The sequence below is a fragment of the Procambarus clarkii genome, chromosome 24, assembly GCF_040958095.1.
Source record: "Procambarus clarkii isolate CNS0578487 chromosome 24, FALCON_Pclarkii_2.0, whole genome shotgun sequence".
NCBI lineage: Eukaryota > Metazoa > Arthropoda > Malacostraca > Decapoda > Cambaridae > Procambarus > Procambarus clarkii.
In genome coordinates this window covers 43,359,701-43,379,996 of record NC_091173.1, presented here as the reverse complement: position 1 = coordinate 43,379,996, position 20,296 = coordinate 43,359,701, and the positions used below count along the sequence as shown (strand labels likewise).

The window sequence follows — 20,296 nt, the reverse complement described above, 5'->3', positions numbered from 1 at the left end:
TATATATATATATATATATATATATATATATATAACGCCTTATTAATATTAACTTACGATATTAATATTCTCTTTGCAATACCTTTCATTTATTGTAGAGTTATTATCCCCTTACTATTTATATTTCTAAAGTTAATTTAATTAAGCTTCCTTAATCTCTATTCATAAAGATTTATAATTTTTGTGGTAAACTTCGAACCACTTGGACAGGTCGGTACAGCATCGGCCTAGTTTCTGGCAGGCTGGCGTTCGATTCTTGATGCTCTAAGTTGTTAGGCAACCTTCCTCCCTTCCGACCTCTCCCAGATCCCTGTTTTTATATCCCTTCAGAGTGGTGCATAGTCTTAGCGCTTCCCTGACCCTTGTAGTCATTCACTGTGCACGTTAAAGTGAAGATATGTCCGTTCTGTACCATGGTGACAAACTTAACCGCGTAATCTAAGTAGGGCTAATGAAGAGCAAGATAATGTTGAGGCTATTTTGAATCGTCTTCATAATTTATTCCCCTTTATTTTGGTATCGTCTGCATATTGGCAAACGTTGCTGTTCCGTCTAGTGACCGAACTGTTTATACCTTGGCCGGCATGGTATTAATGCTAATATCGGATATTATTAACCAAAAGCGTCAGGAATAGAAGCACAAACATCTACCTGCGTTTATATATGACCCTGATGAAGCCCCGCTTAGATTATGTTGTCACAGTATTACAAAAGTGAAACCGAATCCGTAAAGAAAATGCAAAGTGGACGAGGGGAGACATACCCGAGCTCTTCAAGTGGACGAGGGGAAACATGCCCGAGCCCTTCAAGTGGACGAGGGGAGACATGCCCGAGCTCTTCAAGTGGACGAGGGGAAACATGCCCGAGCCCTTCAAGTGGACGAGGGGAGACATACCCGAGCTCTTCAAGTGGACGAGGGGAAACATGCCCGAGCCCTTCAAGTGGACGAGGGGAGACATGCCCGAGCTCTTCAAGTGGACGAGGGGAAACATGCCCGAGCCCTTCAAGTGGACGAGGGGAGACATGCCCGAGCTCTTCAAATGGACGAGGGGAGACATGCCCGAGCCCTTCAAGTGGACGAGGGGAGACATGGCCAAGCTCTTCAAGTGGACGGGGGAGGCATGCGTGAGCCCTTTAAGTGGACGAGGGGAGACATGGCCAAGCTGTTCAAGTGGACGTGGGGAGACTTACCCGAGCTCTTCAAGTGGACGAGGGGAGACTTACCCGAGCTCTTCAAGTGGACGAGGGGAGACTTACCCGAGCTCTTCAAGTGGACGAAGGGAGACTTAACCGAGCTCTTCAAGTGGACGAAGGGAGACTTACCCGAGCTCTTCAAGTGGACGAAGGGAGACTTACCCGAGCTCTTCAAGTGGACGAAGGGAGACTTACCCGAGCTCTTCAAGTGGACGAAGGGAGACTTACCCGAGCTCTTCAAGTGGACGAAGGGAGACTTACCCGAGCTCTTCAAGTGGACGAAGGGAGACTTACCCGAGCTCTTCAAGTGGACGAAGGGAGACTTACCCGAGCTCTTCAAGTGGACGAAGGGAGATTATCATCACAGGAGATAAGATCAAGGTCATGAAACTATCAGACAAGTTAGACCTCGAACAAAGAGTTAAAAGAAGATAAATTACACTCCAGGCAGGATACACAGAAGTATTGGTATGGCAACATGGTATGATATGAGTGCAGGAGACCAGCTAACATCTATAAGACAAATAATTTAATTAGTTTTTAAACTTGAAGACATGCTTGATAAATACATGAAATTCAGGACAGACAAAGAATTAAAGTATACTGTCATGACTGCAGATGTCCACTACAGTGATCATAATGCAGCCGCTGCAGTCTCAAGCTCTGTGGCATAACACACATTTATATATATTGTAACCTCACTCTGTTGAAGGGAAGCAATAGAAGAGCTGGGAATCACAGGCACGGCTCCAATTTGGATTCTCATTCTCATACGAACTCGCTTCATGCAGGTCAGCGTTCAATCCCCGACCGTCCAAGTGGTTGGGCACCATTCCTTCCTCCCGTCTCATCCCAAATCCTTATCCTGACCCCTTCGAAGTGATATATAGTTGTAAAAGCTTAGCGCTTTCCCCTGATAATTCCCTCGCTCATTCTCATACGAAAAAGGGTTACAGGTTTTAGAGGGAGAGCAAAGTTTATATTTTAGAGAATTTTAGACAGACAAGTGGAACTTAAACAAAATACAGAAAATAAACATTTCAAACTGCGGCTGAGACTTAGCCACCCAGAGGTTGAGGAAGTGAAGTTGAATGGAAGTGAATTGGAAGTGAATGACCTTACTGAAGCCAAACATGAGTCATAAAAACATCTACCGCCAATGTACTGCTCACCTGGGTAATCTTAAACCGCTATCTGCGGTTACCTTACGTTCATTCCGGGGATCAACGTTACCGCGGTCCGGTCGCTGACCAGCCCTCCTGGTTGATTGTCTGGTCATTCAGGCTGTTGGACCCAGCTGCTCGCAGCCTGACCTAGGAATCACAGCCCGGTTGATCAAGTATCCTTTGGAGGTGCTTATCAAGTTATCTCTTGAACACTGTGAGGGGTCGGTCAGTTATGCCCCTTATGTGTTGTGGAAGCGTGTTGAACAGTCTCGGGGCTCTGATGTTGATGGAGTTCTCTTTCAGAGTACCTGTTGCACCTGTGCTCTTTAACAGGGGTATTCTGCACATCCTGCCATGCCTTCTGGTCTCATGTGATGTTTTTTTTCTATGCAAGTTTTGCACCAGCAGACACATGCGCACGACCGCAGCCGAAATGTTCCTTAAAATGAAATCTTTCGGTTTCCGGAGTTTCAGTATGTTATTGATATTCTCACCTCCTTCATGATTGCCACCAATTATACTCTGTTAGTATCCTTCCCCTGCTAACTTCCTTCGAAACATTTAACATTCAACATATATATTGGTCACTTACTTACTTCTTCCTAAATATTTTCCTGGGTCGAAAAATTATTGTTTATTTTTCCGTATTTCCTCATTCACAGTGTATTTAAAATGTAATCTTTTCCATGCCGCGTTCTTTGATAACTCTTCCATTTTGTTGCCTCTCTCGCTCACTTTGTATCAATAAATCCATTCATTTGTCTTCTCACTAACAGTTCTTGCCTGTTCGTCATCCCATGGAACAGTTCTCCTTAAGTCTTGTACCAGTTTGTGCAGCGCTACACTCACACGTTCTTGGTGATCTTATCCAGTCTTTATTGTGTAGACCACACTAAGACCCCTGCTTTGTCCACAGCCTCTCCAGGACCACATTTTGGTTTGGTGCCACTTTGGCCCAATGGTGTTAGGTGATCCACATCCTAGTTATATAAAAGCTGACACCGTATCGTTGTTAATAACATTTCATTCACTTGGACCATGTCAAACCACCTGGGCTGGACAGGAGATGGTAGGGTGGTGTGTCCTGGCCACCATGGAGGGTGGTGTCCTGGCCACCGTGGAGGGTGGTGTGTCCTGGCCACCATGGAGGGTGGTGTGTCCTGGCCACCATGGAGGGTGGTGTCCTGGCCACCATGGAGGGTGGTGTGTCCTGGCCACCGTGGAGGGTGGTGTGTCCTGGCCACCGTGGAGGGAGGTGTGTCCTGGCCACCGTGGAGGGTGGTGTGTCCTGGCCACCGTGGAGGGAGGTGTGTCCTGGCCACCATGGAGGGTGGTGTGTCCTGGCCACCGTGGAGGGTGGTGTGTCCTGGCCACCGTGGAGGGTGGTGTGTCCTGGCCACCATGGAGGGTGGTGTCCTGGCCACCATGGAGGGTGGTGTGTCCTGGCCACCGTGGAGGGAGGTATGTCCTGGCCACCATGGAGGGTGTTGTGTCTTGGCCACCATGGAGGGTGGTGTGTCCTGGCCACCATGGAGGGTGGTGTGTCCTGGCCACCGTGGAGGGAGGTATGTCCTGGCCACCATGGAGAGTGGTGTGTCCTGGCCACCGTGGAGGGTGGTGTCCTGGCCACCGTGGAGGGTGGTGTGTCCTGGCCTCCGTGGAAGATGGAGTCCTGGCCACAGTGGAGGGAGGTGTGTCCTGGCCACCGTGGAGGGTGGTGTGTTCTGGCCTACGTGGAAGATGGAGTCCTGGCCACAGTGGAGGGAGGTGTGTCCTGGCCACCGTCGAGGCTGGTGTCCTGGCCACCGTGGAGGGAGGTATGTCCTGGCCACCGTGGAGGCTGGTGTCCTGGCCACCGTGGAGGGTGGTGTGTCCTGGCCACCGTGGAGGGTGGTGTGTCCTGGCCACCGTGGAGGGTGGTGTCCTGGCCACCGTGGAGGGTGGTGTGTCCTGGCCACCGTGGAGGGAGGTATGTCCTGGCCACCGTGGAGGCTGGTGTCCTGGCCACTGTGGAGGGTGGTGTGTCCTGGCCACCGTGGAGGGTGGTGTGTCCTGGCCACCGTTAAGGGAGGTGTGTCCTGGCCACCGTGGAGGGAGGTGTGTCCTGGCCACCGTGGAGGGTGGTGTATCCTGGCCACCGTGGAGGGTGGTGTGTCCTGGCCACCGTGGAGGGTGGTGTGTCCTGGCCACCATGGAGGGTGGTGTGTCCTGGCCACCATGGAGGGTGGTGTGTCCTGGCCACCGTGGAGGGTGGTGTGTCCTGGCCACCATGGAGGGTGGTGTGTTCTGGCCACCGTGGAAGATGGAGTCCTGGCCACAGTGGAGGGTGGTGTGTCCTGGCCACAATGGAGGGTGCTGTGTCCTGGCCACCGTGGAGGGTGGTGTGTCCTGGCCACCATGGAGGGTGGTGTCCTGGCCACCGTGGAGGGTGGTGTGTCCTGGCCACCGTGGAGGGAGGTGTGTCCTGGCCACCGTGGAGGGAGGTGTGTCCTGGCCACCGTGGAGGGTGGTGTGTCCTGGCCACCGTGGAGGGTGGTGTGTCCTGGCCACCGTGGAGGGTGGTGTGTCCTGGCCACCGTGGAGGGAGGTGTGTCCTGGCCACCGTGGAGGGTGGTGTGTCCTGGCCACCGTGGAGGGTGGTGTGTCCTGGCCACCGTGGAGGGTGGTGTCCTGGCCACCATGGAGGGTGGTGTGTCCTGGCCACCGTGGAGGGTGGTGTGTCCTGGCCACCATGGAGGGTGGTGTGTCCTGGCCACCATGGAGGGTGGTGTGTCCTGGCCACCGTGGAGGGTGGTGTGTCCTGGCCACCATGGAGGGTGGTGTGTCCTGGCCACCGTGGAGGGTGGTGTGTCCTGGCCACCATGGAGGGTGGTGTGTTCTGGCCACCGTGGAAGATGGAGTCCTGGCCACAGTGGAGGGTGGTGTGTCCTGGCCACCATGGAGGGTGGTGTGTCCTGGCCACCATGGAGGGTGGTGTGTCCTGGCCACCGTGGAGGGTGGTGTGTCCTGGCCACCATGGAGGGTGGTGTGTTCTGGCCACCGTGGAAGATGGAGTCCTGGCCACAGTGGAGGGTGGTGTGTCCTGGCCACAATGGAGGGTGCTGTGTCCTGGCCACCGTGGAGGGTGGTGTGTCCTGGCCACCATGGAGGGTGGTGTCCTGGCCACCGTGGAGGGTGGTGTGTCCTGGCCACCGTGGAGGGAGGTGTGTCCTGGCCACCGTGGAGGGAGGTGTGTCCTGGCCACCGTGGAGGGTGGTGTGTCCTGGCCACCGTGGAGGGTGGTGTCCTGGCCACCATGGAGGGTGGTGTGTCCTGGCCACCGTGTAGGGTGCTGTGTCCTGGCCACCATGTAGGGTGGTGTGTTCTGGCCACCGTGGAAGATGGAGTCCTGGCCACAGTGGAGGGAGGTGTGTCTTGGCCACCGTGGAGGGAGGTGTGTCCTGGCCACCATGTAGCGTGGTGTGTCCTGGCCACCGTGGAGGGAGGTGTGTCCTGGCCACCATGTAGCGTGGTGTGTCCTGGCCACCATGGAGGGTGGTGTCCTGGCCACCGTGGAGGGTGGTGTGTCCTGGCCACCGTGGAGGGTGGTGTGTCCTGGCCACCGTGGAGGGTGGTGTGTCCTGGCCACCGTGGAGGGTGGTGTGTCCTGGCCACCGTGGAGGGTGGTGTGTCCTGGCCACCGTGGAGCGTGGTGTGTCCTGGCCACCGTGGAGGGTGGTGTGTCCTGGCCACCGTGGAGGGTGGTGTGTCCTGGCCACCGTGGAGGGTGGTGTCCTGGCCACCGTGGAGGGTGGTGTGTCCTGGCCACCGTGGAGGGTGGTGTGTCCTGGCCACCATGGAGGGTGGTGTGTCCTGGACACCGTGGAGGGTGGTGTGTCCTGGCCACCGTGGAGGGTGGTGTGTCCTGGCCACCGTGGAGGGAGGTGTGTCCTGGCCACCGTGGAGGGTGGTGTGTCCTGGCCACCGTGGAGGGTGGTGTGTCCTGGCCACCATGGAGGGTGGTGTGTCCTGGCCTCCATGGAGGGTGGTGTGTCCTGGCCACCATGGAGGGTGGTGTGTCCTGGCCACCATGGAGGGTGGTGTGTCCTGGCCACCATGGAGGGTGGTGTCCTGGCCACCGTGGAGGGTGGTGTGTCCTGGCCACCGTGGAGGGAGGTGTGACCTGGCCACCGTGGAGGGTGGTGTGTCCTGGCCACCGTGGAGGGTGGTGAGTCCTGGCCACCGTGGAGGGTGGTGTGTCCTGGCCACCGTGGAGGGTGGTGTGTCCTGGCCACCATGGAGGGTGGTGTGTCCTGGCCACCATGGAGGGTGGTGTGTCCTGGCCACCGTGGAGGGTGGTGTGTCCTGGCCACCATGGAGGGTGGTGTGTTCTGGCCACCGTGGAAGATGGAGTCCTGGCCACAGTGGAGGGTGGTGTGTCCTGGCCACAATGGAGGGTGGTGTGTCCTGGCCACCGTGGAGGGAGGTGTGTCCTGGCCACCGTGGAGGGTGGTGTGTCCTGGCCACCGTGGAGGGTGGTGTGTCCTGGCCACCGTGGAGGGTGGTGTCCTGGCCACCGTGGAGGGTGCTGTGTCCTGGCCACCGTGGAGGGTGGTATGTCCTGGCCACTATGGAGGGTGGTGCGTCCTGGCCACCGTGGAGGGTGGTGTACTCACCTAGTTGTACTCACCTAGTTGTGTTTGCGGGGGTTGAGCTCTGGCTCTTTGGTCCCGCCTCTCAACCGTCAATCAACAGGTGTACAGATTCCTGAGCCTATCGGGCTCTGTCATATCTACACTTGAAACTGTGTATGGAGTCAGCCTCCACCACATCACCCCCTAATGCATACCATTTGTCAACCACTCTGACACTAAAAAAGTTTTTTCTAATATCTCTGTGGCTCATTTGGGCACTCAGTTTCCACCTGTGTCCCCTTGTGCGTGTTCGCCTTGTGTTAAATAGACTGTCTTTATCTACCCTATCAATCCCCTTCAGAATCTTGAATGTGGTGATCATGTCCCCCCTAACTCTTCTGTCTTCCAGCGAAGTGAGGTTTAATTCCCGTAGTCTCTCCTCGTAGCTCATACCCCTCAGCTCGGGTACTAGTCTGGTGGCAAACCTTTGAACCTTTTCCAGTTTAGTCTTATCCTTGACTAGATATGGACTCCATGCTGGGGCTGCATACTCCAGGATTGGCCTGACATATGTGGTATACAAAGTTCTGAATGATTCTTTACACAAGTTTCTGAATGCCGTTCGTATGTTGGCCAGCCTGGTATATGCCGCTGATGTTATCCGCTTGATATGTGCTGCAGGAGACAGGTCTGGCGTGATATCAACTCCCAAGTCTTTTTCCTTCTCTGACTCCTGAAGAATTTCCTCTCCCAGATGATACTTTGTTTCTGGCCTCCTGCTCCCTACACCTATCTTCATTACATTACATTTGGTTGGGTTAATCTCTAACAACCATTTGTTCGACCATTCCTTCAGCTTGTCTAGGTCTTCTTGAAGCCTCAAACAGTCCTCTTCTGTTTTAATCCTTCTCATAATTTTAACATCGTCCGCAAACATTGAGAGAAATGAATCGATACCCTCCGGGAGATCATTTACATATATCAGAAACAAGATAGGACCGAGTACAGAGCCCTGTGGGACTCCACTGGTGACTTCACGCCAATCGGAGGTCTCACCCCTCACCGTAACTCTCTGCTTCCTATTGCTTAGATACTCCCTTATCCACTGGAGCACCTTACCAGCTACACCTGCCTGTCTCTCCAGCTTATGTACCAGCCTCTTATGCGGTACTGTGTCAAAGGCTTTCCGACAATCCAAGAAAATGCAGTCCGCCCAGCCCTCTCTTTCTTGCTTAATCTGTGTCACCTGATCGTAGAATTCTATCAAGCCTGTAAGGCAAGATTTACCCTCACTGAATCCATGTTGGCGATTTGTCACGAAGTCCCTTTTCTCCAGATGTGTTACCAGGTTTTTTCTCACGATCTTCTCCATCACCTTGCATGGTATACAAGTCAAGGACACTGGCCTGTAGTTCAGTGCCTCTTGTCTGTCGCCCTTTTTGTATATTGGGACCACATTCGCCGTCTTCCATATTTCTGGTAGGTCTCCCGTCTCTAGTGACTTACTATACACTATGGAGAGTGGCAAGCAAAGTGCCTCTGCACACTCTTTCAGTACCCATGGTGAGATCCCATCTGGACCAACAGCCTTTCTAACATCCAGATCCAGCAGGTGTCTCTTGACCTCCTCTCTCGTAATTTCGAACTCCTCCAAGGCCGCCTGGTTTACTTCTCTTTCTCCTAGAACAGTGACCTCACCCTGTTCTATTGAGAAGACCTCCTGGAACCTCTTGTTGAGTTCCTCACACACCTCTCTGTCATTCTCTGTATACCTGTCCTCGCCTGTTCTAAGTTTCAATACCTGTTCTTTCACTGTTGTTTTCCTTCTGATGTGACTGTGGAGTAGCTTTGGTTCGGTCTTGGCTTTGTTTGCTATATCATTTTCAAAATTTTTCTCTGCTTCTCTTCTCACCCTGACGTACTCATTCCTGGTTCTCTGGTATCTCTCTCTGCTTTCTGGTGTTCTGTTATTCCGGAAGTTCCTCCACGCCTTTTTGTTCAGTTTCTTCGCTTCCATACATGCCCTATTATACCATGGATTCTTCTGTTGCTTCTCGGATTTTTCCCTTTGGGCCGGGATGAACCTGTTTACTGCCTCCTGACACTTTTGGGTAACATAGTCCATCATACCCTGTACAGACTTGTCTCTGAGGTCTGTGTCCCAAGGTATTTCACTTAGGAAACTTCTCATCTGTTCATAATTCCCCTTTCGGTATGCCAGCCTTTTGATTCCTAGTTCTTTTTGGGGGGAGATAAGTCCTAGTTCTACCAGGTACTCAAAGTTCAATACACTGTGGTCACTCATTCCCAAGGGCGCTTCCATCTTAACTTCCCTTATATCCCATTCATTTAGGGTAAATATCAAATCAAGCATTGCTGGTTCATCTTCTCCTCTCATTCTTGTTGGTTCTTTGATGTGCTGGCTTAGAAAGTTTCTTGTTGCCACGTCCAGCAGCTTAGCCCTTCATGTTTCTGGTCCTCCATGCGGGTCTCTGTTCTTCCAATCTATCTTCCCATGATTGAAGTCTCCTATAATTAGTAGTCCAGATCCATTCCTGCTAGCAACAGAAGCTGCTCTTTCTATTATGTTAATGGTGGCCATGTTGTTTCTATCATATTCCTGTCTAGGTCTTCTGTCATTTGGTGGTGGATTATATATGACTGCGACTATAATTTTTTTACCTCCATTTGTTACAGTACCTGCTATGTAGTCACTGAAACCTTCGCAGCCCTGAATATCCATCTCCTCAAAATCCCAGCCTTTTCTTACCAGCAGAGCTACACCACCCCCACCTCTTCCTTCCCTCTCTTTCCTCATAACATAATAGTCCTGTGGGAACACTGCATTTGTTATCGTTTTCGTGATCTTTGTTTCTGTGAGGGCTATTATGTCTGGGTTTTCCTCTAGTACCAGTTCTCCAAGCTCATTTGCTTTATTTGTAATTCCATCTATGTTAGTGTACATCGCTTTGAGGCTCACTTTCTTCTGTCCCTTCTCAAATCGCCTCCTTGGTGAGTGTTCTGCTGGTGGGGGAGGCTGTTCCATGGGTGTGAGGACCTGTGAGGTGGATAACAGGGTCTCAGAGGATACTGGGATGAGGGGCGGGGGATCCAGTGAAGGGGGAGGGACAGGGAGGGTATGGGGTGAAAGGGGAGGGAGGACGGGAAGGAAAGGGGGGGAGGGAGGACTCGGGAGGAGGGGAGGGGTAGAAGGGTTGGGATTGGGTGTGAGAAGAGGGAAATTTGGCTGAACATTTGAGTGGGGGCAGGGAGGGTTTGGGGTAGGGGGGTTTTCTATGCAGAGGAGGGAGGCAGGGTTGTCCTCCCTTCTGGTGTTACTGGGTAGCTGGTTGTGGGTTCCCCCCTCGCCTCTGGGGGTGTTGTGTTGGGAGCTGTGACTTCCTGGTTTTCCCCTCTCGCCCTGCGCCTCTTCCTTGCTTCTGCCGCCACGGCTCTCTCCTCCCTTGTCATGTCTCTCTGGAGGAATACATTTTTTAATTTTCCCACGTTTTTCAGGGAGCTCTTCCTTGATAGGATCTTCTCCTTTGTGTTCTCGTTTGCAAACACTTTCTTTATCATTCGGTCTCGGTCTTTGTTGTACCGGCCTAGCCTGAAAACCTTCTCAATGCTATGCTCAGCCCCTTCCATATCTAGTGCCTTTAGTACTTCATTCACTGCTGCTTTGTCCTTGTCATTCCACTCTGTCCTATTAGATCCTTCCTGCTCCTTAATACCCACAGCAACCACTGATCTGTTCCTTTCCAGCAGTTGGCTAGTGGAGCGTGCCGCCTCCTGCGAGGTGGCTGCTTTCATGGCCACCTCCATCACTGCAGTTATTACTTCAGAGTTATTTTTTTTAGTATTTCCGCAAATGTTGCTTTTATTGTGGCATTCTCATCCAGAAAACTATTACCACCTTCTCCCTGGGTGGTTTTCTGATTCTCAGCCTCGATACCTTTCTCTTTGAGGGCTCTAATCTCCTCCTATGCTGCTGTCAGCTCTCTTTTCAGGTTGCTTATTTCGTTCTTCATTTCCTGCATCATTTCTTGCATCTCACTCGTGATGTCCTCCAGAAACTGGGCGAACATTTCCTTCATCTCGTCACCTTGGCTCTTTCCTGTTCCCCTGGGACCTCTGGCTGCCATGCTTGACCCTGTTGGGATGGGGGAGGGAGAGAGAGAGAGAGAGGATGAGAGAGAGAAAGGGAGAGAGAGAAAGGGAGTGATAAAGGGAGAGATAAATTGGATCCGACCCTTCCACTGAAGTGAGAAGAAAGTAGAAGGGGAGGGGGGGGAGGAGATGGGGAGAGAGGCGGGAGGGAGAGAGAGAAGAGGGAGAGAGTGGGTGAGGGAGAGAGCGGGTGAGGGAGAGGGCGGGTGAGGAAGAGAGCGGGTGAGGGAGAGAGCGGGTGAGGGAGAGAGGGGGGGAGGTGTGTGTGTGTGTGTGTGGGCAGAGAGGGAGGGGGAAGGAAAGAGAGGGAGGGAGAGGGGGAAGGAAAGAGAGGGATGGAGAGGGGGAAGGAGGGGGAAGGAAAGAGAGGGAGGGAGAGGGGGAAGGAAAGAGAGGGAGGGAGAGGGGGAGGGAGGGAGGGAGGGAGGGAGGGAGGGAGAGAGGGAGAGAGAGAGAGAGAGAGAGAGAGAGAGAGAGAGAGAGAGAGAGAGAGAGAGAGAGAGAGAGAGAGAGAGAGAGAGAGAGAGAGAGAGAGAGCATGAGAGAGAGAGCAGGAGAGAGATAGTGGGAGAGAGGGAGTGGGAGAGAGGGAGAGTGGGGAGGGGGAAGAGTGTGTGTATGGGCGATGCGGGGGACTGGGGGTTGGGGGGGGGGGTGGAGATGGCGACTAAGTCAGGTCAGGTCAGATGGTGGGGTCAAGAGGGGGGGGGGATAGTAAGGTCCTATCCCAGGTGTTGATGCCTTTTCCCCTGACTGAACAATTGTGTGTGTGTGTGTGTGTGTGTGTGTGTGTGTGTGTGTGTGTGTGTACTCACCTATATGTACTCACCTATATGTGCTTGCAGGATCGAGCATTGACTCTTGGATCCCGCCTTTCTAGCTATCGGTTGTTTACAGCAATGACTCCTGTCCCATTTCCCTATCATACCTAGTTTTAAAAGTATGAATAGTATTTGCTTCCACAACCTGTTCCCCAAGTGCATTCCATTTTTCTACTACTCTCACGCTAAAAGAAAACTTCCTAACATCTCTGTGACTCATCTGAGTTTCCAGTTTCCACCCATGTCCCCTCGTTCTGTTATTATTACGTGTGAACATTTGATCTATTTCCACTTTGTCAATTCCCCTGAGTATTTTATATGTCCCTATCATATCTCCTCTCTCCCTTCTTTTCTCTAGTGTTGTAAGGTTCAGTTCCTTCAGCCGCTCTTCATATCCCATCCCTCGTAGCTCTGGGACAAGCCTCGTCGCAAACCTCTGAACCTTCTCCAGTTTCTTTATGTGTTTCTTCAGGTGGGGGCTCCATGATGGCGCGGCATACTCTAAGACGGGTCTCACGTAGGCAGTGTAAAGCGCCCTAAAAGCTTCCTCATTTAGGTTTCTGAATGAAGTTCTAATTTTCGCCAGTGTAGAGTACGCTGCTGTCGTTATCCTATTTATATGTGCCTCAGGAGTTAGATTAGGTGTCACATCCACTCCCAGGTCTCTTTCTCGAATCGTTACAGGTAGGCTGTTCCCCTTCATTGTGTACTGTCCCTTTGGTCTCCTGTCACCTGATCCCATTTCCATAACTTTACATTTACTGGTGTTAAACTCCAGTAGCCATTTCTCTGACCATCTCTGCAGCCTGTTTAAGTCCTCTTGGAGGATCCTACAATCCTCGTCTGTCACAACTCTTCTCATTAATTTTGCGTCATCTGCAAACATCGACATGTATGATTCCACTCCTGTAAACATATCATTTACGTAAATTAGAAAGAGGATTGGTCCCAGCACCGATCCTTGAGGTACTCCACTTGTTACTGTTCGCCAGTCCGACTTTTCGCCCCTTACCATTACCCTCTGGCTCCTTCCTGTTAGGTAGTTCTTCACCCATACTAGGGCCTTTCCGCTTACTCCTGCCTGCCTCTCAAGTTTGTATAGCAGTCTCATGTGCGGTACCGTATCAAAGGCCTTTTGGCAGTCAAGAAATATGCAGTCTGCCCAGCCTTCTCTGTCCTGCCTTATCCTTGTTACTTTATCATAGAATTCTAAAAGGTTTGTTAGGCATGATTTCCCTGTCCAGAACCCATGTTGGTGCTTGTTTACAAACCCAATGCTCTCCAGGTGCTCAACAAGTCTTAGCCTAATTATTCTTTCAAGTATTTGTGTGTGTGTGTGTGTGTGTGTGGAAGCTTAGTGATCTAGATGAGGATGTGTGTGTGTGGAAGCTTAGTGATCTAGATGAGGGTGTATATGTGTGTGGAAGCTTAGTGATCTAAATGAGGGTGTGTGTGTGTGTGTGTGTGGAAGCTTAGTGATCTAGATGAGGGTGTGTGTGTGTGTGTGTGTGGAAGCTTAGTGATCTAGATGAGGGTGTGTGTGTGTGTGTGTGTGGAAGCTTAGTGATCTAGATGAGGGTGTGTGTGTGTGTGTGTGTGTGGAAGCTTAGTGATCTAGATGAGGGTGTGTGTGTGGAAGCTTAGTGATCTAGATGAGGGTGTGTGTGTGTGTGTGTGTGGAAGCTTAGTGATCTAAATGAGGGTGTGTGTGTGTGTGGAAGCTTAGTGATCAAGATGAGGGTGTGTGTGTGTGTGTGTGTATGTGTGGAAGCTTAGTGATCTAGATGAGGGTGAGGCTTGTGTGATTTCTGTGACTATCGTGGACACTATTATTTGAGTAATTGAAGAGATTAAGTGATAAGACTTGTTAGTTGTTGCTTAGAGTTCATGATCGTTTTAATCAAGTATTTTTATGACACTCAAGCCAGCGAAATAAATAGAGTAATATCTGATGCCCTGCCGTTCGGAGCAGCCTAACGGGTCAGTTGGCTATCGGCCATTTAATTATTTCATTTGAGAGGAGTTCTATATCCTTCGCCGGTTGATTTGTTATCAAATGTGATTTTTATAGAGCGTTTTTTTCCGTAATTCCTCTCTCTGGTCTTCATTGGCGCTAGCTCAGTATTCGAGCTAAACCTAAATATTAACATAACCAATACGCGGTGGGGAATGCAGGTGGAAGTGAGGCGAGGCTGTATATATTTTCCGGGTTATGTCTGAGGCAGTGAGTGTCTCTAGAGCCTGTATTGATACCGGCCCAATAGCCCTGGCTCCAGAGAGTGTTAGCAGTGGCCCACAGTGCCACTGCCGAAGTACTGCCAAGGCAGAGTGTCACATTAAATCCATATGAATGTTGAGGGGTATCCTGCTTCTCCATTGTGTTTGGTGGCTAGGCTAAGAGTGCCGAAGGGCAGATTTCTATTCACATGGTGATCACTGGGAAGGTGAACCTTAATGACCCAGTTATAGTTAGTTGATGGGTGGTTGATGTGACGAGATAGACCTGAGTGGCAAACGGTAGTATAACTCTCCACTTCCATACATACTCATGTATACACTCTCCACATACACATATACTCATGCATACATACAAACTCACATACTCATGAATACACTCTCCACATACACACCCAAAGTGTACCCCAGTATCATACTCAATACATAGAACCGTGAGCAATATTCGGCGTCTTCCTCACAACGGATTATTGCTTTAATTAATAATCCACTGATTATTATAGCGGCATATTAATTAACATTCGAGTTCTTTAATTAATTTTGTTCTGCAATATGTGAGTTTTTGGTGATAATGTTTTTTTATGTACTCTCGGCTGGGTTGGATTGTTTTATGTATCACTGGATAACGACTGGCCAATTTTGCAATTTCATCGACTTTCTAATTTAATGAGATTCCAACATGGAGATGGGATCCACTTTAGGGATATGTTGAGTTTTTTGCCTTTAGCTACTGCTCCAAGATACAAATTTCTCTCTTATTCTTTATATAGTTCCTGTTATTCTTCCTTTTCTTCATTCGCCATACTTTCATATTATCGTCTTTGATATTATTTAGCGGAAGCCTTTTCTATGCAATGCAACTGCACTTTTTGTTGTAAATAATGTTTTCATGCAGGTTAATATACCTCTGAATTTTCGCTAAATATATCCATTATTTTTGGACTGACCCTATTTTGTAGAATGCCAGTAATGGCTAGCGACATGTATAATAATTTAACAAATTTGTATATTTAATTAGACTCTTATTTAAGCTTATAACTCTGCTATTAATAATTAGTAATTTTTTTTCCACGAGTATCTGAATGTTCACTAAACACAGTTTTCAACAACTTTCTATATGCTCATCAAACATATGAAATATGCGTTCCGGTTTAGTATGTGTGAGATGTGAGTTTCCGTCTATTTGTAATTTTGGAACTAAAATGTATTTTGACCAAAGGAGAAAAAACAAAACTAAAGTCTTTCAATAAATTATAAAGTAACTCACGATATTTTCAAATTTTGTATAAAATCTATTGTTTAATAGAGATTTAAGAAATCATTTAATTATTTATCTCTCGTTAGTGTTATATAAACCACTATTGGCATTGAGGCACATTCCTATGTTTGTTCCCCTAGTGTAGACTGCAGTGTTGAAGTCTCCGCTCCTTTCCGTGACAGTTACAGTCTACACTACACTGCCGTCAACACTAAGGAAACAAACATAGGACTGTGCTTCAATGCCAATAGTGACTGCCCAGACAGGTACAAGTGGTGTTGTCAACGCTTACGTCGACCGTGCTCTCAGTCACAGCTCAGGATGGAAGCAAGTCGATGAAGAACTCTGTAGGGTAAGGCAGGTCCTAGTCAACAACGGCTTCTCTAACGGTTTCGTTGAAGACATCATAAAAAGAAAGGTGAAACGCCATGCAACCTCTTAAGAGTCAACCAAAACAACACTTATACCTATACCTTATTACACTGTTTTACAGGAACTTCTTTTCGACGGTTCATAAAACGGAGAAAAGGGTCCTGAAAGATATTGATGATAGGAACGTTATCCCTACAGACAATAATCAGAAAATACAATTTGATAATTTATTATAAAACCAAACAAAACGGCCAATCTACTCATGAAAAACTTCCCAGACGCCAAGCAGAACGCTTTGAAGGAAACCAACGTCGTCTATGTCTATGTACACAAGATGCATAGTGCTCTTGGCAGTATGGGTTCGAGTAACTTCTGGGGTGTGGAGTTTTCGGGTTACGTATATGCCTGGGGACAATTCAGGCTTGTTCGCATTTGTGTTGCTCACGTGGCTCTACAAAGTGAGTTGATTTGATAAAATAACTATGCCCAAGATTACCATCAATCTTGGCATAGTTGTTATCTTTGTATCTGTCGATACACAGATTCTGTTGAATCTGATACAGTTGAATCTTAGATACACTAAGAAAAACACAAATTATAATATATATAAATTTGACAGAAACCCGAACATATTAATTCAGATCACTTGCTACTGACGATAAACTTCAGCCTTCTCAGCTATTCATATAAAAATCAGCAAATAGTAGATATATATACAGTTTTATTTTTTTGCCACTGAGGATAAAATATTCCCTCGTTAAAGATTATAACCCTCGCAGAGGAGCCCGAGAGGGTAATTAATGGTAATTGCCTTGCCTCTCTGCACTGTTCCTCCAGGCGATAACATAGTGCCTTTACTAAAGCTTAACATTTATTTTAAACTGTGGTTTTCGCATTGGTTGTGTTGTTGTTTAAGATTCACTACCTGGAACATAAAGTTCCAAGTAGCACGGGCTGCGGTGAGGCCGTAGTGCAAAACTTTGAAGCAATTGTTATTTTACCTGATTATAGTGCACCTGATTCTAATCAAACTCAGACATTCAAGAACATATTATAATTTTGAAGAAGGAATTAGTCATGATCATCAATTAATTTGGTTTTTAAGAGAAAAAGGTTAAATAGATTAGTAAATCGAAGACATCAGTAAATATGTGGATGATGAAGCTCAAATGAAGTTTGTTTAATGCAGATTCAGTGGATAAGTTCGTGTACTCAAGAGGAGCTCAGTGTGAGACCACTGAGGAAAAATAACCAGACGAGCACTGGATTATGTGAACCTCACACTCCAAAAGAAAGTGTTGAAACTGAAGTTGTAACTCAGTGAAGACGTGGATCAAAGTCTAGATTTTCGACTTATGATTAAATCATGGATACAATCATGGGAGGAGAGCAGGTGGTCAGTACATAGTACCCAGACCTGAAGTTACTATAACTGGGCCATTATAGTAGAAATGGGCCCTATAAAGGTGAAATAAATTATTAATTTAATTTAATAATAACATATAATAACAAATAAATACGAACATATTATTATTAAAATATTCCTTACTCCAAAATATCCCACATAATGGAATACAAGAATAATAAAAACATTCACACACAAAATGTTATAATATATATCATAGGGCAAGTACTCATTTGGCTGACTAAAGTTTTGTATTATATATTCCTTGGAGCTTGCATATATGTACAGACATAACTGGATCGAGGATATTTTCTTATATTATTTCAGCTTCGCAATTTTTAACCACCATATGAGGGCTAACGTTCAGTTGCCGAGTATTTGTTAGTATAATGTCATGGATAGTAACACTTCATTCACCTGGACAATCAGTTCCTCGAACCTTTCGTAGGCGCTCTTCAGTCTCAGGAGACTATGGAGTTGTCAGTCTCAGGTTGTCAATCCTGGTGCAGCGTCTGGCTGACTGATGAGGTCAATCCCAGAATGGCAGTCCATCCCAAACTGAACACAATCGAAGTCTGATTCTGGTCTGTCTTCCTGGCTACCGGCTTTCCTTCTCTGTCTCTTTGCCTCCGATTTCTTGGCAACTGACTCCCCGAACTTGGAGAGACCTCTTTGAACAGACTGCCCCCAGGTTGAACAGTCTGCGGCCAAAGTTTCCCACGTAGCAAGATCGACGTCCATGGCTTTCAGGTCCCTCTTGCATACGTCTTTGTACCGTAGCTGGGGTTTGTCTGTTGGACGTTTTCCCTGCATCAGCTCACTATACAGCAGATCCTTAGGGATCCCCCGTCGCCGATTCGCACCACGTGCCCGAGCCAGCACATTCGTTTCTGTTTTAGCATTGCGTATATGCTAGTGATTGTGGCTCTCCCCAGGACGCTGTTGTTTGTCACCTTGACCTGTCAGGTGATGTCCAAGATGTGTCGGAGGCAGCGCATGTGGTAGATATTCAGCTGTCTTTCCTGACGGGCACGGAGTGTCCAAGACTCACTGCCATATAGGAGAGTACTCAGGATACAGGCTCTGTAAACCTAGATCTTTGTATACTCAGTCAGCCTATTGTGGGCCCACACTCTTTTTATCAGTGTGGACATGGTAGTAGATGCCTTACTAATGAGTTTGTTTAACTCCGTGTTAAGAGTGAGGGAGATACAGAGATTGTGGAGCTCAGGTACACGAATACACAAACTTGTGCACACCAAAAAAAGTTTGTTATCTGAGATGCCGATATCAGGTGAAGAGTCCACTCCTTGTCCCATGACCCGTATTTTCTTCAGGCTGATGGTGAGTCCGAGAGTCTGGCATGTCTCGCTGAAGTAGGACATGAGCCGTTGGAGGTCTTTGGCTGAGTGGGCAAAGACTTTAGCAAAAAGAAGGTCGCGCATTCACCTCAGTCGAACCTTTGTCTTGGCTCTCAGCCCGGCGAGGATAAATTGCTTTCCATCTGACTTGGTTCAGAGGTAGATGCCTTCCGTAGTGGATCCGAAGGCGTGCTGCAGCATAACTGCGAAGAAAATCCCGAATAGGGATGGAGCCAGGACGCAGCCCTGCTTTACTCCACTTCGGATGTCGAAGGTGTTTGATATTAAACTGGTAAAGACCACGGTAGCCTTCATGTTCTCATGGAAAGATCTAATGATGCTGAGGAGCCTGGGTGGGCATCCGATCTTGGGCAGGATCTTGAACAGGCCATTCCTGCTGACGAGGTCGAAGACCTTTGTCAGATCTATGAAGGCTACGGAAAGTGGCTGCTTCTGTTCCCTGCATTTCTCCTACAGTTGTCTGAGGGAAAAGACCATGTCGATGGGGAACCTGTTAGCTCGGAATCCACACTGTGAATCTGGATAGACTCTCTGCAGGTACTTGGAGAGAGCCTCTTCAATGTGACTCGAGCAAACAGCTTTCCGAAAACACTAAGCAGGGATGCTACGGTCATTGTTGCAGTCGCCCCTGTCACCTATATTCTTTTACAGCATTACGGTGTTGGCGGCCCTCATGTCCTGTCGCACCTCTTTAATGACCACATTCGCCCTGGTGTATAGCTCAGAGTAGTGCTCGACCCAGCACTTCAGCTGCAGTGGCTGGTCCTGAATCACCTCGCCTGTGGCAGATTTCAGAGGAGCGGTCTTCTTCTGGATTGGGCCGAGGGCCTGCTTGATGCCGTCATACATCCTCTTTACATTGCCTGTTTCTGTTGCAATGCTTTCTCAAATCAGTCTTCTGCTTTCTCGAACCAGTGACAACATAAACCCTAGTCCACAGCTATTCCGACTTAGCCACCAATACTCCTTAAAACGGTAGTTAGCAATTGATATGACTAGGACGTGGATCACCTAACACCTTCGTGCCAAAGTGGCACCCCAAGGAAAGGCTTAAAGTTTTACTTAGGTACCAGATAGATGCATTAGAATCTCCTTTTTAAGGGGTGTTGGTGGCTCAGTAGGTATAGCTGCACTCTACGGTTTACGTATTGTAAACCATAGCCTACAAGTAAAGAGTATATGTATTGCAAACCATAGAGCGGCAAATAGAATTGAAGCTCCAATTGTCCACGTGGACAACACACACACACACACACACACACACACACACACACACACACACACAAACACACACACACACACACACACACACACACACACACACACACACACACACACACACACACACACACACACACACACACACACACACACACACACACACACAATGCTTGCCAAGAAAGGGACATGAAAATGAACAGAAGAAAGTGAGCTTCTAGGCGATGTACACTAACATAGATGGGATTTCAAATAAAACAAGTGAACTTGGAGAATGGGCACTAGAAGAAAACCCAGACATAATAGCACTCACAGAAACAAAGTTAACGAAAATCATAACAAACGCAGTGTTTCCACAGGGCTACTATGTAGTGAGGAAAGAGAGAAAAGGGAGAGGAGGAGGTGGTGTAGCTCTGCTACTTAGAGAAGGTTGGAGTTTCGAAGAGATGGTAATTCAGAACT

At 48.6% G+C, this 20,296-nt stretch overlaps 1 protein-coding gene across 1 annotated transcript; it reads left to right on the top strand.

Annotated features, from left to right (window-relative positions):
- The first annotated feature begins 1,154 nt into the window (after nt 1-1,154).
- LOC138368058 (uncharacterized) lies at nt 1,155-1,568 on the top strand. The gene has a single exon (XM_069330355.1). The coding sequence runs from the start codon at nt 1,155-1,157 to the stop codon at nt 1,566-1,568; it is 414 nt and encodes a 137-aa protein (XP_069186456.1).
- Nucleotides 1,569-20,296: the final 18,728 nt, after the last annotated feature.

Excerpts from the sequence above, each read along its gene's own strand:
- LOC138368058 (XM_069330355.1), top strand. The coding sequence starts at position 1,155 with ATGGCCAAGCTGTTCAAGTGGACGTGGGGAGACTTACCCGAGCTCTTC.